This window comes from Stenella coeruleoalba (assembly GCF_951394435.1).
Source record: "Stenella coeruleoalba genome assembly, chromosome: 3".
NCBI classification, from domain to species: Eukaryota; Metazoa; Chordata; class Mammalia; order Artiodactyla; family Delphinidae; genus Stenella; species Stenella coeruleoalba.
Window position 1 is genome coordinate 83,150,868 of NC_137148.1, and position 18,666 is coordinate 83,169,533.

The following is an 18,666-nucleotide window of genomic DNA, read 5'->3' on the forward strand; positions in this document are numbered from 1 at the left end:
TTACTTTAGCCTATATTAAACATAATTTAACCTTTCTTAAATGAGTAACTGTAATACCTCACCTCAGGTTTCTATTTTCAATATCACTGTTCAGTATGGTTGATGCCAAAAATATGAGATATTCTGTAGATCTTGAGATATGCTCCATTTATTACTAATGCTACTAGAATAGTTCAGGTTCCTATTATTCATCATCACTTCAAAGTCATAACTAATCCTCCATGCTTTGCTTCTCTCCTCCTCTAATCAGTTCTTTACTAGTTGCCAGATTAAGCTTCCTAAATCATAGTCCTGATGACACTTCCCTATACAAAGACCTTCAATGGGTCTCAGAAAATAAAAAATAATTTAACTAGGTATTTATATTACTTTGCTAGGGCTGCTGTAACAAAGTGCCACAAACCTGGTGACTTAAAGAAAAGATACTGTTTCACAGTTCTGGAGGCTACAAAGCTGAAATGAAGGTGTTGACAGGGCTGCTTCCTTCTCTGGGCTCTGAGGAAGAGTCTATTCCATGCCTCTCCTTTAGTTTCTGGTGGTTTTCTGGTAACCTCTGGCATTCCTTGGCTTGTGGATGAATCACCCCGATCTCTGCCTTCATCTTCACATGGCATTCTCCCTGACTCTATGACCAAATTTCCCCCTCTTGTAAGGATATCAGTCATACTGGATTAGGCCCCACTCTACTTCAACATGACCTCATCTTAACTAATCAATATCTGCAATAACCTTTTTTCCAAATAAGGTCACATTCTAAGGTACTAGGGTTTACAACTTCAACATGTGAATTTGGAGGAAGGGGGACACAATTCAACCCCTAACAGTATTCAAAGCCCTCCACAAGGTTTCCTACTTCCCCTTCAGCTTTATCTCCCCATACCTTACCATTTCACCTTACACTGGAGGCAATGTAGACAACAAAAAGCCCTGCCTTTCTGTAAATCATTACAATACTTTCTGTCTCTGTGCATTTGTTTTCCTCTAATTTTTTGGACCCTCTCACCAAATCCTATTCATTCTTCAGGGTCAAGCTCAAAAGATCCTTCTTCCATTAATAGCCTAAGTTTCCTATCCAGAAATAAACTTTCTTTTCTTCCTCCCTAAATATATTATTTGTACTTTTCTTATGGAACTTAGCACATAACTTGTAACTACTGTTGTACATGGCTTATATGATCTATATTCCCTACTGGACTGTATGTCTCTCTTGGGGACAAGGCACACACAGCATTTATTTTTCCCACAGTATTCTTCAAAGTGCTTTATAACAAATATTTGTTGAGCAAAGTTATAACTATCATAGAAATTATAGTTTAAAATCTTTGATATCAGTTATTTTATAATTATTATTTACTTAAGGCTGAAGAAAAAATCTTATTAATGGATGCTTCTGACTTTAATATATACTATGGAAATGCACAAATGTTTTCAAACCAATATATAGTTTCAGATCCTAATCCTGAGCCTGTCTAACAAGGTGAACTTACCAATACACTGTAAGAGCCCATTAAACAACTCTAAATTTTTTCCTACAATATTGTTTTTAGACGTTCCAATGACACAGAAAGAGGTTTCATTTATCACATTTAATAAATATTTATTAATGCAATTCTAGGTAGTTCAAACATTTTTTAAAAGGGGGGAATATTAAAAAAAAAATTAAAACTGAAAACATGGTACCAATATCAAACAAAGTTTTGAGCTAGAATTTAGTTTACTTCCTAAGAAGCAAGCATGCTTTGCCTGTTCTCTTTTTAGAAGAAAAAATGACATCTATGTAATATACTTCCTTTGCATATATATATATATATATATATATATATATATATATATATATATATATGCACTGACATTCAAATGAGGCACAACTTTAGATAAATAAATAGTTATAAAATAAATCTTCAGGATTTAGTCATTAAGAGTTTGTCAAGATACTTTTTCTAAATAACCTTTTTGAATGGAAAAGATAACAAGATTCAAGGAGATATACTTTCTAAACAAGCACTTTAAATGAATTTTGGTGTTCACTAACTTAAGTACTCAAGGACTTGGTTTGAAGAGTCCAAGAGACTAAAAGTCTGCTTTTCAAGAGTACTATGATCTTCTATCAAGGGAGAGATTTTGGCATTTCTATATTCTAACAGTTCACGATCCTTGCTTGATGTCAGTAATTCATTGTCGACTACTCCAATAGTCGCATCTTCTACCAGAATATTTGCTTGGTATGCTCCAACTGAAATTTCAGGCATTCCAATGTAGTCATGATCTGCCACTACTGAACCTTGTAAGAGATAAAGACTGTCTGAAAGAAGAAACATAAGTTTGCCTTTTAGAATTATAATTAAACCACTTTAAAATTAAATAATGTTAAATGAGGAACAAAATTCCAAGTAATACAAATTAACTATCAAGATTAATTTCTGGTGGGTTCTCGTATCTCCTAAATAAATATGTCAAAGAATGAATAAAATGACATATGAATTTGACAGTGCATACATACAGAATTCAGGAAAGATCAAGGACTTTAAAAGAGCCAAACTTTTTTTTTCCAATTAAAAAAAAAAGGAATAATATAAAGGGATTTTTTTTTTTTACAGGATTTAAAAAAAAATTTTATTGGGGTATAGTTGATTTACAATGTTGTGTTAGTTTCAGGTATACAGCAAAGTGAATCTGTTATACATACACATATATCCACTCTTTTTTGGATTCTTTTCCCATTTGGCCATTACAGAGTATTCTCTTGACCTGTGTTTGGTAGGTGTGGGTGGAGTGGGTGGTAGGTGTGGGTGAGGGGCTGAGAATCATGGTATAGATTAAAAACGAAAGTTATAAAACTATATTTTTGATATTGATGATATTCTTAATATACTTCTGCAAAGCATTTCTGGGTGAATTAACATCTCGAAAGATATTTTAACAAATGGAATTGTTAAATACTTACATTTACAACTTTAGATAATTCTCTGGTCTTTATAGAATCCATATCAGGGCAATAATATTAAATTGTCACAATATGAAATGATAAACTAAAATGCAGATTAAGTTCCTAGAATCAGGCTTATATAATAGGAATGTGAAAGTAGGCAGGCTACAACGAATTAGATTAAAAAGCTTAGCTTACTTAAGTCTAATTTAATATTAAAATGCTCATGACCTCTTAAAAAGGTGTAGCTAAATCCATACTAAAATGAGACGAGGAATCTTCCCTGTCAGCATTTCATTCTATTTTGAGCAAATTTATCATCACTATCAGGAAAAAAATGCTTAATATGAAAAACACATGGCAAAGTAGCATCATCTTTATAAATAAAGGTTAATTATATAAAAGAATTTCTCCCTACATAATATTTTAATTCATTACAACAAAGAACTATTCCACCGCCGCTGATTAACTTCCTGGACCCCTGCCTTCTCTTTCTGGATTTTCTCCCAAAACATTAACAGATTCTCTTAAAGATTTTAATACCTTAAAGAATCCTCAAATTTTAAGTCCAATAAATAGCAAAAGGAACATTAATTATCCATTTAGATTAGAGATCAATGAAAGTTTCTCAGAGCAGATAAATTTGGTAATATATCCCAGAACATTATTCCACCCTACCCATCCTCATACTAATATGTGAAAAGCTAACTGAATCTATTCCAACCCTATAAGTTACACATTTATGAACTTTAAATTTACAAACATCAAAAGATCAAACAGGACTTCCCTGGTGGCGCAGTGGTTAAGAATCTGCCTGCCAATGCAGGGGACATGGGTTCGAGCCCTGGTCCGGGAACATCCCACATGCCGCAGAGCAACTAAGCCCGTGTGCCATAACTACTGAGGCTGCACTCTAGAGCCTGTGAGCCACAACTACGCGTGCCTAGAGCCCATGCTCCACAACAAGAGAAGCCACCACAATGAGAAGCCCGCGCACTGCAACAGAGTAGGCCCCGCTCGCCGCAACTAAAAGAAAGCCCTCACACAGCAACGAAGACCCAACGCAGCCAAAATAAATAAACAAACAAATAAATAAACTTAAAAAAAAGAATATTAAAAAAAAGATCAAATAAAGCTATGCTCTCTCCCAACAATGGCATAAGTAGACTTGGGCTTGTATGGACATTTAGTTTTGCCCATTTACTTCTTCATTAGGCAAAGTGTAGTTGGTATTTTAGTTTTGAGAGGCTTTCTAAGTTTAACCCCACCAATTCTTATTAATGCAAAAGTAGTAATTAGATTGAAAAGGCTGTTAAGAAGATATACATACTTATGATGGAAATAAAAGTATGGGTAATTGAAGGTGATAAGAAAATGATTTTTGTATGTTAGTAGGGGATGTATTGCTGAACAAGAGAACCAGTCTGAAAGATACAAAAATCATGCAACCCATGAGAAGTGCTATGCCCAAGAGTAGCAGGAAAGAAGAAAAAATGATCAGTGAAATTGAAACACTTTTAGAATGTGTTGCTAGAGCTTCAACATCAAAGTCTGCTATTAGCTTGTTAATACTAGAGAAAGATAGGTTGTAATTTAAAAGAGAACTTAAAAAGGTTAGATATGGTAAAAATGTTGCTGATGAAATTTTTCTAATAAGCCATGAAGAATTTCATAAGTTCAGGGTACACTGCTGCAATGTATTAGTGACAGCAGCTACAATATAGCATTTAAAGTATTTCCAAATTGGATCTTTGCAGAGATCTTTGATGAAGGAAGCTTTCTGTCTCAAAAATTTTTTTGCATACAGAAAGCGGTTCTATTGTAGTAAAATATGTCCAGTAAACATGTATCAACAGGGAAACTATGGATAGATGTAAAGCTCTTAGAAGTTATCACTTTGATTTCCTGCAAATGCATTCAAAGACCTTGAGCGTAAGCACCTCCTAATTACAGTAGACTTAGAAACAAATGGACTTTACCAACCTCACCTGTTTGTAAGAGGACAGCTTCTATATGAAAGTAACCAATATATATCTGAATATACATACACACACACACACACACACTTTCTTTTAAATAAACTTTAAAGTAACTTAGTGTGATAAAACTGTAGAGAATAAAGATTATACTCAGCAAATTCTACACAAATCACTCTATATGCAATTGAAAACTACTCTGGAGATTTCAAGCCTTCTTTGTGTAGGAAAAAACAAAATTCTCATTCATTCATAAAGGTCAAATATGTTTCAATTCCTACTATGTTCTAAATCTAGTGGACCCAAGAGAAATGCTCTTTAACTTCGAAAAAGATTACCAAAGACTTACCAGAAAGAGATTTTTGAGGCCTTACATACATGTTGAAATAATCTATCTTAGATAGATAATAAATAATGCTATCTTAAATATACTGGGTAACTATAAAATATATTATTAAAATTTTTTTCACCTACTTTTTAAACATGGCTACTAGAAAATTTTAAATTTTATATTACATAGTTTTTGCATTACATATCCATTGGACAGTACTGATCTAGAACAGTCCTGGGTTAGGGATACAGAAAAGAACAAGATAAGTTTTTGCACCCAAGATAAAAAGACAGAGAAATAAACAAACAAAACCGTATTAAAGGACTTTTCTACTCAGTCACATTACACGATAGAATTTAATTATTTTAATTTTCTCATTCTATTTATTTAGTTACTATTATGACATGTTTGATGAAAGCATTATTTCGGTTTTGACTGGACTGAATACTTAAGTCTTTAGTTTCTTAGAAGCAGAGGTATTTTCAAGACATTTCAGGAAGGTGTTATCAGCAGTTTTGACACACTTTTTCTTATTTAGTTTTAAGGAGAAAAAAAATGAGATTAAGAGTATTAAAATTTCCCTAGGGAGAAAAATAAGTTAAAACCAAAGCCTCAGAAAAGTCTGAGTGATTGGATTAATTTATTTTTTCAAATAGAAAGAAAGTATAAGGTTTCAGAATAATTAATTTTCTTATTGTGAAGTGAGGTGTCTTAACTAATCCTATACATGGCCTGATATCCTAAAACTATTACAAATGTATTGCCATACTAGTTGATCTTTTCTTATGATAAAATAACAAATAACTACAATTTGATACATAACACATAATTGTCATAATAGATAACCAATACTAACACAGAGAACTGAATGACTTTTAATTTTGAGATTACATAATTAGAGGTCAAAGGGAGCTGCTTTGCTAAAACTACAGTTGGCTCTCCATATCCCAGGGTTCGTATCCATGGATGTGCGGGTGGGGTAGGGGATAAAGGTTGGGGGTACTGTACTATGCCATTTTATGTAAGGGACCTGAGCATGAGCGGATTTTGGTATCCACAGGGCTCCTGGAACTGATCCCCTGTGGATACCAACTGATGACTGTGTATTAATAATAAAGTCAAGCTCATGGGCTTGATACTAATATAGGGACTAAGCTTTATTTTGTTTTGCGAATGTAGACCATAATTGTGGTAGGCAGAATAACGGACCCCTAAAGATAGCCATGTACTAATTCATGAAACTTGTGATTACGTTACCTTACATGGCAAAGGAGACTTAGGGTAGTGATAGAATTATGGTTGCTAACCAACCAACAGGGAGAAACAGGGAGATTATCCTGGATTATCAGGATGGGCCCAAGTATAAGAGTCCTTAAATGTGGAAGGGGAAGGAAGAATAGGAGGATGGAGTGATGTAATAAATGTGAGAAGAACTCTACCCCCACTGCTGGTTTTTAAGATAGAGGAAGAGGACCACAGCCAAGCAATGGGAACAGCCTCTAGAAGGTGGAAAATGCACAGAAACACCATCTTCTTGAGCCTCCAGAAAGGAACACAGCCCTGCCAATGCCTCAATTTTAGCCCAACGAGACCTACACTGGATTTCTAAGTATAGAACTGTAAGATAATAAACTTGTGTTGTTCTAAGCCACTAAATTTGTGGTAAATTGTTACGGCAGCAATAGGAAACTTATAAAAGAATAAAAACCATTTCACAAATTGTGAAGGGCAATCATACCAAAGCCTTTAGGGGAGGCAGACACAAACTGATCACAATAATTCCCACTCAGAACAAAACTACTCAAAATCTATGTCAGACAGAATAATGGGTCAATAACATTTTTCCTTTCAAAGGGAAACATTACGATTATGAAGAGACACTATGGTATGTCAAAAAATTTCTTGTTAAAATACTTAGTCTTGAAAAGGTGCCTGGCACTGAACTAGACAAAAAGGCAAATAGGCCTACTTAAAATAGCAATGTCAACCTAGTACTGAATGTGCTCCCTCAACATTATGTTCTAGATAAGAATGGATAAGTTCGCAATGGAAGCATATCTGCTTTGTACAGTGAACTTTAATACAGCTATGAAATCTCAATGCTGGTAAGAGAAACAATGCAGACAAATTCATAGTTCTTTTGGCTATACCTTATTCAAATTTATGTCAAAAGAATGGGATGACTATTCAAAGACATTTTGTTTGGTTTAAATTCAGTTTAAATTCAAAGACTCTTTAAAATCAGCTTTTGAGGTGAAGATTTTCAGGAAAATATGTGATAGAAATCACATTTATTTTGAATTTTCTACAAATAAGAAAAACAGACAAAAACGGACCAAAGAGTAAACAAGAACCAGGCTCTAGGATAGCTAGATTAGTACTTCCTTTGATTAATAAGAAAAAACAACTTTACCCATTAATCTCAGGTTCCTTATATGTATACACTAGTACTAATACTGCAATTTCCTTTGTATTACTGGAAGAATAATCTGCAGAGAATTCAAGCATGAGGCAATAATTGTACTGCCTCTGTTTAGAAATTGTTCTATTCAATTGGATTCTGAAATATTCAGCAGTAGCAAAATGTTAGGTCTCCTTAAGAAATTCTCCAGCAAGAGCAAATTGCAAAATGTTGAAACAGATCCTGATACAGCAACATTTTAAGCAGAAATTTTGTATTAATTAAGGAAGGTTAACACATTAGAAGGGAGCAAGTCCTGAACACCAAAGATTAAAGGGAAAATCAAAAGAAGAAGAAAGGACAACATGCACCTGTATAATCTTTTGTCCCTACTTAACTTGCAGAAAGGAGAAATCATAAAGGGCAGCTTAGAACTAAGAGGAGGCACAAGGAATAAATGTGCTTATCTTCTAACAACGAGAATGAAGGTACTGTGAGCTTTCTGAATTGGAACAGTCCAAGCTAAGTTTGCTACTAGAGCAACTGGTTCTGCCATAAGCAGAAAGGAAGGTACTCAGAGCTTTTAACATGAGAGTTGTGACCCAGATCAGAAACAGAGTTGAGCTATTACAAAGCAGCCCCAAGGGCTTCATATCCTAAGAAAGAGGGTTATCTATTATCATCATTTTTGTAATTATTATTTACTTAAGCTTGTTAAATACCTCAGTTGTTTATATTGTTTAAAATTGTACTAAATTGTATCTTCCTTAACTGCTACTCAGATTCAAATAATACTGATGCTTTATCTTTCTTTATAGAATAAACAAAATTAACTAGCTAAGGTACCAATTCACTCCCTCTAAGTTATCCACTCCAAAGAAACTCTAAGGAGCACATAAAATAGGACATAAAGTGGGACTTAATCTGAAAGCCATGTCATTTAGCTCCAGTCTATGAAAGAAAGGGTTAGAGAAGATCAGGATATCTTGACTATTCGTAATCACATTTTGAGGCAAGTATTACCTTGTCCAGTGTGCTATTTACCTCTTCTTATAATGGCACTTTATAGCATTCTGAGTATCTCCCACTCTCACCCTCCCCTGCATCCACCATGACTGTGACTAAGATGCAACATTAAAAATTAATCACATTTTAAAATGTCCCCTAATATATTTATCTCACAACAGAATTCTAGAGAGTATGTTTGTTTTTGGCATTATTTATCTTAGTTACTATCATTTCATGCTAAAAGTGACAAAATATTCTGAAAGTGAAAATAATGAAGATATAATTCTTCCTTCTGTGAAACACATTCAGTGTCTCCCACATGAACTGTGGGAAAGTGTGTGAAAATAACACTAGAAATCAAGATAAAATCTCTTACAAACCTGACAGTTCCAGAAGACACATGCTTATAAAAAAGACTACCTGGGCTCCAATACTGTACAAAATTTTATAAAAATGAGAAGGGAAAAGAAAAACTAACCAAAGGAGGGGTGCGAGGCGGGTGAGATTTCTTGTATTTTTAACTTCTCTCTTCATTCAAAGAAAGTAAAAATGTAGAGAAGTGACAGATATTTACCTTGTTCACTGGATTCTCTTACATAGGGCTTGAGGTGAGACATTTTAATGGGTCTTTTAAGTCTTGTCCCAGTGTTGTCTCTCAGAACAGCACATCCATTTTCTGTAATATAGTCTATGACACAAGGACCAACCCATTCAGATTGGAAACGACCATCTTTCCACCAGTTTTTCCTTTGTCTTAAAACTTCATGACCCACTTTTAGTTGAAATGGATTTAATTGCTTTGGTTTCTTTTTAACAATGATTTTGCTTTTATTTAGTTCATCAAAACTGTTGTTCTCCATCTGCAAGTGTAAAAACAAAAAAAAAAGAACAAAGGGATGAAAGAGCTAGAGTTTCTTGAAGGTATATACAGATAATATTATAATAAAAAGATTACTTATTGAGATGCTACTGAAAGCTAGGCAAGAATCCCACTTAATTTTTTAAAACAATATTTCAAAGTCAGTATTATTACCTCAACTTTATAAAGAAAATAAAGTAATATGAGATAAAGTAACATGCCCAAGTTAAACAACTAGAAAGCAAAACCAGGGATTTGAATTCAGCTCTACCTTGATTCCAAAACACATAGTTTTCCTGGTAATGTCTCTCAGAATTTCATAGCTAATAAACATACTGTTTAATCAAAACATGCAGAATTCAATGGAAAAAAATTGGTTTTAGGGTATATCATAGGTATGTGAGTGTATGATGAAATTTAAAAAAAAATCACTTTATAGATTTTTAGATTATAGAGTTTTTTTCTATTAGATAGAATCACCTGGCCCGCTGAAGTTGTCTTATTCTCCATTACTTTATCAGCTTCTTTAATTGCACCTAGAATTCTGGCAAACATACTTGTATTATTACCATCCACTTCACGAAGAATATCTGAAGTCTCAGGCATGTAAAGATTTCTATTAAACATTTGAAAATACGGTGTATTTTTCGTAGGTTCCTATTAAGAAAAATAAACAACAATTTGTAATAAAACATTTATGTAGCCAAGAAATAGTCATAATTCACAAGTACAGATTATAAAAAGGTACATACCGAGTGAGTAACATTGAAGGCAAACGAAACAGCTGCTAGGTGATCATCCCAGTTGTTTGGGTAGTCAGCACAGTGTTTGGAAAGAAATGTTTTGATTGTGCTAGGTGTACTTACAGTTGGATTAATAGTTTGGGAGGCATGAGAAATTACAATTTGCTTTGTACCAAACAATTCACACAGTTCTACATTGATCTGAAAAACATATAAAAAACAAAGCTGATTTTAAAATCTGTATTTTATTTTTCCCTGGATTGAAAGGTTGCAAAAGAATTTGAATCTTGCCTTTTCCTTGACCATAGCCAGTCTTTATGAAAACATACATATTTTGTTTAAAAGAGTAACTACCATTTATTGAGTCCTTACTATGTGCTGATGCTTTACATTACAGTCATTATACATGACAAAAATCTTATGAGATATTAACTCCATTTTAAAGATAAGCAGCTGAAGCTCTGGGAGGTTAAGTGCCTTGCCAGACACACACATACAGCAAGGAAATGGAAGAACAGAATTTAACACTAACTCTGAGTTCAGATAACATTTTAATTCAGTAGACAGTTTCTCAAACACAGTTAACATAATCCACTTGACAGCTACATGACCTTGGCCAAATCACCAAACCTCTGTGTACTCAGTTTCTTCATCTGTAAAATGAGGAAAATCCTACCCACGACTCTCTTGAGGATTAAATGAATAAATGTTTATAAGGCACTTAAAACAGTGCTTGGCAAGTAGTAAGCACTTTATAACTCTTAATGTTACTATTATTTTTGTTGTTATATTTATTATGGGCAGGGCCTAATAAGTCAAAATGAGTTTAGAAAACTTATAAGAATAAGCCTGTTAACTTATTTTTCCTACCTTATTTACACCTCAAACTATTTTTTCTTATTATTTTTCATTGGGGTAGTCAGATAGTAGTGATATAGTAGTGGGGTAGTGATATAGTTCTGGCCAAAAAGATTTAAGTGAAAGTTGTTGGGCAGACTCAGCTAGTTCTAGCTTTTTTTGCCCATTAACCTCCCCCTTCTTTCTGCCAGAAATGTAGAATTTGTGGCATGCCATATTGTAAGCATAAGATTGAGAGTCACATCTCAAAGATGGTGGAACAGAATGCTAGAAGCATGGGTTCCCAATGACATTCAGAGTTACCCTTCCAACCCTGGAGAGGCTGGCTTTCTTTTCCCTAAGTATAAAATAAACTCCTATTGGAGTTTATATATTGGAGGGAAGAGAAGGGTTCTCTGTTACTCACAGTGGAATACAATTCCTACCTAATATATGTACTAACGAAGGCCGCCTTTTTTTTTTTAACATCTTTACTGGAGTATAACTGCTTTACAATGGTGTGTTAGTTTCTGCTTTATAACAAAGTGAATCAGCTATACATATACATATATCCCCACATCTCCCTCTTGCGTCTCCCTCTCACCCTCCCTATCCCACCCCTCTAGGTGGTCACAAAGCCCCGAGCTGATCTCCCTGTGCTTTGTGGCTGCTTCCCACTAGCTATCTATTTCACATTTGGTAGTATATATTAGTCTGTGCCACTCTCTCACTTCGTCCCAGCTTACCCTTCCCCCTCCCCGTGACCTCAAGTCCATTCTCTACATCAGTGTCATTATTCCTGTCCTTTCCCTAGGTTCTTCATAACCATTTTGTTTTTAGATTCCATATATATGTGTTAGCATACGGTATGTTTTTCTTTCTGACTCCACTCTGTATGAGAGACTCTAGGTCCATCCACCTCACTACAGATAACTCAATTTTGTTTCTTTTTATGGCTGAGTAATATTCCACTGTATATATGTTAGGCCACCTCCTTTTAAATCAAAAGTAATCTAAAAGAAATCCCAGAAAATAGGTATTATTTGGGTCAGCCTCAATCTGAGGTCATAATTAATGGTTTTAAAAATGACTGACTTTTGGAAAAGGCTTCAACTTGAAGAGGTTGCCTAGAACTGATCCAGTGAATCCATTTGTGAGATGCTACCTAGATATCCTTAACCCAAGAGCCTTTTTTTCTCCCCATCAAACCAGACATTCCATTAGTGGTCACAATTTTAGTTTTCCATAAGACACATTTTTAAAATTAAAGAAATAATTTTTCCTTTACAAATGTTAATTCTCTTTTCTTCACAGGTTTATAAAAAGGTCTTTGTGTATTTTATTGAAACAATTTAGCAAATACTCAAATGCTCTAAGCTGAGATATGTTAGAAACATCTGTACTTTCATCAACTTTATAATAAACCTCCCACATTGTGTATAATGTTCTAAATCTTATTTCAATACTTTAGCAGTGTTTCCTATGTCAGTATATGCTGACAAAAAAACCCATTTTATTTTGTCACGATTATGCCTGCTGTATAATATTTAAGCCGTATAAATCACAGCAAAAAGAACAAATTTTCTTAATCACATGTGATTTTTATTTTTTTTGTTAAACCTCATAAAAGAGGCTTATAAACATTTATTGTTACTTTTGGTAAAATTTTCAAAGTCTTGGATTATCATATGACTATTTTTTTATTTTTAAAATTAATTTTTATTGGAGTATGGTTGCTTTACAATGTTGTGTTAGCCTCCACTGCACAACAAAATGAATCAGCCATACACATACAGATATCCCCTCTCTATTGGACTTCCCTCCCATATAGGTTATCACAGTACATTAGGTAGAGTTCCCTGTGCTACACAGTATGTTCCCATCAGCTGTCTATTTTATACATAGTACCAATAATGTATACATCATATGACTTTAAACATGACTGGAAAGACTGCTGGTGATTCATAATGGTTTCATATTGTCATTACCTAGTATCTTGAAGTACTATATGCATTTAGGATGAGGCTTTTCATTAATAAAGGTAAAAGTAAGACTATTTCAAATAGATTTCTTGATAATTTTGAGTTTTGGTGGCCAATTTCCTATCAGATCTGATTAGTCCACATTTATTTTTATATCGTTAATGTATCTGTGAAAGAGCTAGTACTAGAAGTTACTTGTGTCAGCTCTATCATTTTCCTGTGGTTGAAAGGTGATTGCATTATTCGTATGATCTTGTTTCACTGCAAGAAAATTAAGCCACCTAGTTATTCTATGAAGGGTAGTTTGGCAAAAACTGGACAATATCCATAAATTTAATTACTGCTGCTAAAGCAAAAGAATGAGTGAGGGAACCACTATGGACTCCCACATGTTGCAGATTCTCACTTTTTTCCCAAGATACCTTCCCGTACCATGTGCGACACACAATCATCTGCTTTGTTGACTCAGGATGCTATTATGAATCTCTATATATTATTAGTAAAAGCTTCATTTCTTTCTTATTAGATAAAAATTATAAACAAAAGTTCTAATATTGTCATCCTACAAACTAGATTGTCTTGCACACCTCATTTTGCAGACCACTGCTATGTCAGTCAAGGTAGGCAATTATACTGCAGTTACAAAACACATTCAAGGCTCAGTGGTTTAACTCAAAAATTTTACTACTTGCTCAGACAAGGTCAGCTGTAGGTCAGGGTGTCTCTCCAAAGCACCTAGGTGCCTCAGAAATCCTGGATGAGAGAAAATCCACTACCCTTTAGGGTAATATCTGAAATATGCAGTTAATTCTCCAGAGACAGAATAAGACTGGGAGAAGGAAGAATTGAGGATGAAGTTTTCAATACCTCAGGCTGAAAGGGGCACACATTCATCCATTCAACTTCTTTGCCCAGATGTGTTACTTGGGCTTGCCCACCTGAAAGAGGCTAGGACAGTCGTCTATGTTTGGAAGGCTAGGAGAACTAGTTATTGCTAAGCAGTAGTAATTTATATCACAAAACAACAGATGATTATGTATATTTTAATCACTAATAGTTATAAAAACAACATAATGATAACATATAAACTGAAAAGTTAAGGGAAAAAACCTATAATCTCATTACTCTTAAAAACTCCATGGTTAACCATATAAATTTTTATTTTAGTTTCTTTACATCTATTTTTTACATAGTTATCTGTGTAAAATATGTATACATAATGTATGTAATAAAATCTTTTACCCAGAGTTTTAACTGAACATGTTTTAATCAGTGTCCATGTTATTTCCTTTTCTTGTAAACATTTTTAATGACTACAAAATATTTCATCATGGGGCTTGACGTTTTTCTGAAACACTTCCTTTATTTGGATATTTAGGTCATTTCCTGTTTCTCGTTAATATACATAGCATTGTGGTAAATAATATCGTAAAAGAGCTATTTTTCTATACTTTGGATAATCGCCTTAGAATTCTTAGAAATAGGATCGTTCACCAAGATATATATATATATATATGGCTCTTACTGGACCTTTGGCAGACTGCTTTACAAGAGTTAGTTTCAAGTTGCTATACTACCTGTAATGTAAGGCTATATTATTTTATCTGTAGTCTATTTGGTATTTTTGGTATTACTACTATTTTTCTTGATTTAGATAAACAAAAAATTTAAAAAAGTCTTAATTTACATTACTCATTACTATTGGGTTTGAACATTTTTCCATATTTATTATTTTTATTCCCTCTTGTGAATTACATTTCTGCCATTGACTAAATTTTTTAATTTGTTTGAATCTTTTATAATAAAGGCATTAGCCCTTTCCTGCATGAATGTGCTTTATTTTTTTGGCCTATTTCTTGGCCTGTACATTTTGGTGATTTTACCACATATAAATTTCTAATTTTTAAACAGCCAAAGTTGGTGATTTTTCCATTTAAATTTATGCCACTATTCCCTAAGCTTGGAAAGTTAACTCAGTCTCTAGAGATTGAAAAAAAAAAAAAGTCAATTGTATTTTTTTGTTTCAATTAAAAAAAACAAAATTTTTAATTTACCTGAAAACAATTTTGGTGTGCAGTAATTCTAAAATCATATTATAGAAATAACTAGAAAATTGTTATCTATGCTGTTAATTAAATTAAATTTATTAAATAATCCTTCCCTAACTCCACTCATTTATGATACCAGCTCTATCATTTTAAACATGGTTACTAAACTCTGTGCCAAAGGGCCTCCTTAACATCTGTTGGACACCTTGAAAACTACTAGCTTAAGGTAGTTTATGGTTTCAACAATAGATCAGACTACATTCCTTTTGATGATGTTTCTTTACAGAACTGTTTTTTGACAGGCGCTATGATAAAAAGCAATGACTGTATAAAAATCAATGCAAAACAGGAAATGAGGATGGCAGTGTCCAAACTGATTCCAAAGTTTGAAAAGCTTAGCAGTGGTAAACAGGTATACACATCCCATTAGTAACTAACTGTGGTTATTTAAGAATGAAATGAAAATGAAATGAAATGAATGAAATGAAAATATTATTTCTTTCAATTTATGACTATTTTTTTAAATGGCTAAGTGGTTAGGATACAAATACTAAGTTGTTTGGACCTGTGCAGAAAAAGAGTTAACATAGCAGAACTAAGGCTGCTATCCTGTGAAAGTCCTGCTTACAAAGTTGGCCCTTGGCTGGTGTCTAGGACCTTGGATTTCGTGCGGGTTTCCACCATTCCCTAACTGATTAAGGGTGGCTCACAGTGCCAAAACTGTTTATACAATCAAGGTGGCTTATGCTGAACACCTTCTTTCTTTTGAGAATCTAGAATTTTTGGTGCTTATGTGATCAGCTCCCAGTAAAAATCCTAGGCACTGAGTCTCTAGTGAGCCTCCCTGGTAGACAACAATTTACATGGGTTGCTATAACTCTGCTGGGAGAACTGAGCATGTCCTGTGTGATTACACTGGGAGAGGATGTCTTAGAAGCTTGTTCCTAGTTTCCCCTGGACTTATCTCCATGAGCCTTTTGTCTGCTGATTTTGCTTTGTATCCTTTAGTTATAATAAATCTTAGCCATAGTATGAACATCTGCTGAGTCCTCCTAGTGAATTATAAAACCTGGAGATAACCTTAGGGACCCCTTGGCACAAGCCCTAACTATTTGATAAGTATCATTTTAGGTATTTCTTTTGGACTGAGATATCAAAGGTGCCGTGAACCTAGACAGTCTGGTTATTTTCTTACACCAGTACCCTGTCAATTATAAAAATTTAATAATATGCCTTAAGTATAGTAGTTATATTCCTTTTTTAGAATTTTTGTATGTATTCCTGTCCACTTATTCTTTCAGGTTAACTTTAATGCGGATAAAGGCCAGGGCAAGGGAAAATGCTCCCTCCTTTTTAATGCTGATTAGAAATACATTAACATATAAATTAATTTTGATTTGGGAAAAATTGGTATCTTTCAATATTGAATTTCTCATTCACAAGCATGACTGTATTTCTCCATTTAGTCAATTCTCCCTCTACATATCAATCACAGAATTTTTAAGCTAGAAGCAAAAAAAGACTCTTTGGTCCAACTTCCTCATTTTACTTTGAAGAAAACTAAAGACAGGTTTACAATTACTTAGTGGCATAGTAACTATTAAAATCCTTAATTTCCAGTCCAACTACCTTTGTACTATACAATATTAAACCTCTATATCTGTAGGAATTTTCTAAACTTATTAAGTACCATGTAAGTTGTGCTGCTCACTGAAAGGTGAGTAAAATATGCTCCTAGATCTAACTAGTTTGTCTTACCTGATGAATGAACTCATCTCTTTGGTCCATTATTATTTTCTGAGGAGGTCCATATAAGAAAAATATATTGATAATAGCTTTAGAAATTTCTGATGCTGAAACATCACAAAGAGGCAAAATCACAACCCATTTTGTGAACAAATCTGTCATGATTATAGCATATACATGACTTCTGCTGCTTGTATGAAAAGGGCCCATCAGATCAACAGTAACTATACTCCATGGATTCTCCACTTTGAGAAGATGCTGTTTAGGTGCTAGAATAACCGTATTTTTTGCCACTTGGCAATGCTGACAAGCATATACCTATAAAACAGGCATACAATAAAGAAAAGGTATACAAATGTTAATATATTCAATATAATAAAAGCAGTCTTATAAATCTGAACTTTGAAATGGTTGATAGGTACTTTGTGTTTTGAAGGAGAAACTTTTGGACTATTCTCATAATAAAATAAAACCTATTCAGAATATAAGCAAATATTACTTGCTACTACTATTCAATGACTGCCTTAAGGGTTTTTATTCACATGGAACATAATTCTGGTTTACAATCAATAAATATTTATTAAATGAATAGATCTTAAAACATGTTTGCTATAATTTTAAATCAGTATGTGAGTATATAATTTCTATAAGCAAAAAAAATTTTTCTTTTAAAGTTATCACTCTACTGAGTTCATTCATTCATGTATGCAATAATATTCATTAAAATATAACTTTATTCAAACAATATTTATAGATGCCAGAAATTCCACTAGGTCCTGGAAAAAGAGAATGAACAAAAACAAAGCCCATGCTGTCATGGAGCTTTCATTTGTGTGAGATGAGATCAATTGATCAACATATGGATGGTGCCATTGTTCAACGTATTTCTGGAATTACACTTTGGAAACTACTTTCAAACAAAGTCCTGAACAAAATTTTTAAACCAGTCTTTTTGCATTATAGTTACTTTTGATCAAAATTTTTATTTTCTAGTTTTTCTAACTTAAACTAATTCTCATCACAAATTACCTTATTTCCCAAAATCATTTTTCAAATGATAAAGATGTGACAAAGATTTCATTGAATGTCTGTAAAGGAATGTGTGGCAGGTTCTAAAGGCAAATACAAAAACTGAGGTCTTTGGAATACCTGCACAGACTCACAAATGATACTTAGTTAAATTAAATGTTGTGTTAATTCTTTATGCCTGAAATGACAGTCTTTTTAATGCACTATTACGATTATTAACGGGTTCTCACATACATACTAAGGAATTTCTATCATTTGCTATATGGAGCACACTAGAAAGAGTAGGGATCAACTGACCTAGCAGCAAGAATCCCAGAACTCCTAGGTGAATTTTCTATTAGAAGAAGTTGAGGTCCTAATGGGTTATAAAGTTACAAAACTCAGACTAATTTCATTATCTTCACAACTTGATTTTGCAATTAGTTGGTTTGGTGTTTCTGCCATATTTGACATTTTCTATGTCAAGACAATATACGGACAAAAGAGGAGACACACATGGGGCCTGACTTATAATGAACATATTCTCCTCTCAAGAAAAGATTGTATGACTGCCATCAAAGAGGTAATGATTAATTTTTGGTCAAAGAAATTTCAGCCCCATTGAAATTCTGCCTACACAAGATAGTTCAATGATGAAAATCTGGTTCTAGATAATCTATCTAAACAGAGTATTTTCAAATATTTAAATAATGCTTTGTTCTAGTTCAAATTATATTTCAGTGATTTTAAAGAAGATTTTTGAAGGGAAATAAAACTCCCTTTAAATGTTTTGCAGAAAAA

General features: G+C 33.5%; 1 protein-coding gene across 4 annotated transcripts in view; it reads right to left on the reverse strand.

Moving 5' to 3' along the window:
* Positions 1–1,620: 1,620 nt before the first annotated feature.
* The window catches only part of GIN1 (gypsy retrotransposon integrase 1), a 28,594-nt gene continuing 11,548 nt past the window's right edge, over positions 1,621–18,666 (reverse strand). For all 4 annotated transcript variants that reach the window (XM_079915307.1, XM_079915305.1, XM_079915306.1 and 1 more), the window contains 5 exons: positions 16,870–17,175; positions 10,254–10,445; positions 9,982–10,158; positions 9,217–9,502; positions 1,621–2,302 (listed from right to left, as the gene is read on the reverse strand). In XM_079915307.1, the coding sequence (XP_079771433.1) occupies positions 2,028–2,302; positions 9,217–9,502; positions 9,982–10,158; positions 10,254–10,445; positions 16,870–17,175 (1,236 nt within the window). In that variant the 3' untranslated portion in view covers positions 1,621–2,027. The remainder of the gene's footprint in view (positions 2,303–9,216; positions 9,503–9,981; positions 10,159–10,253; positions 10,446–16,869; positions 17,176–18,666) is intronic.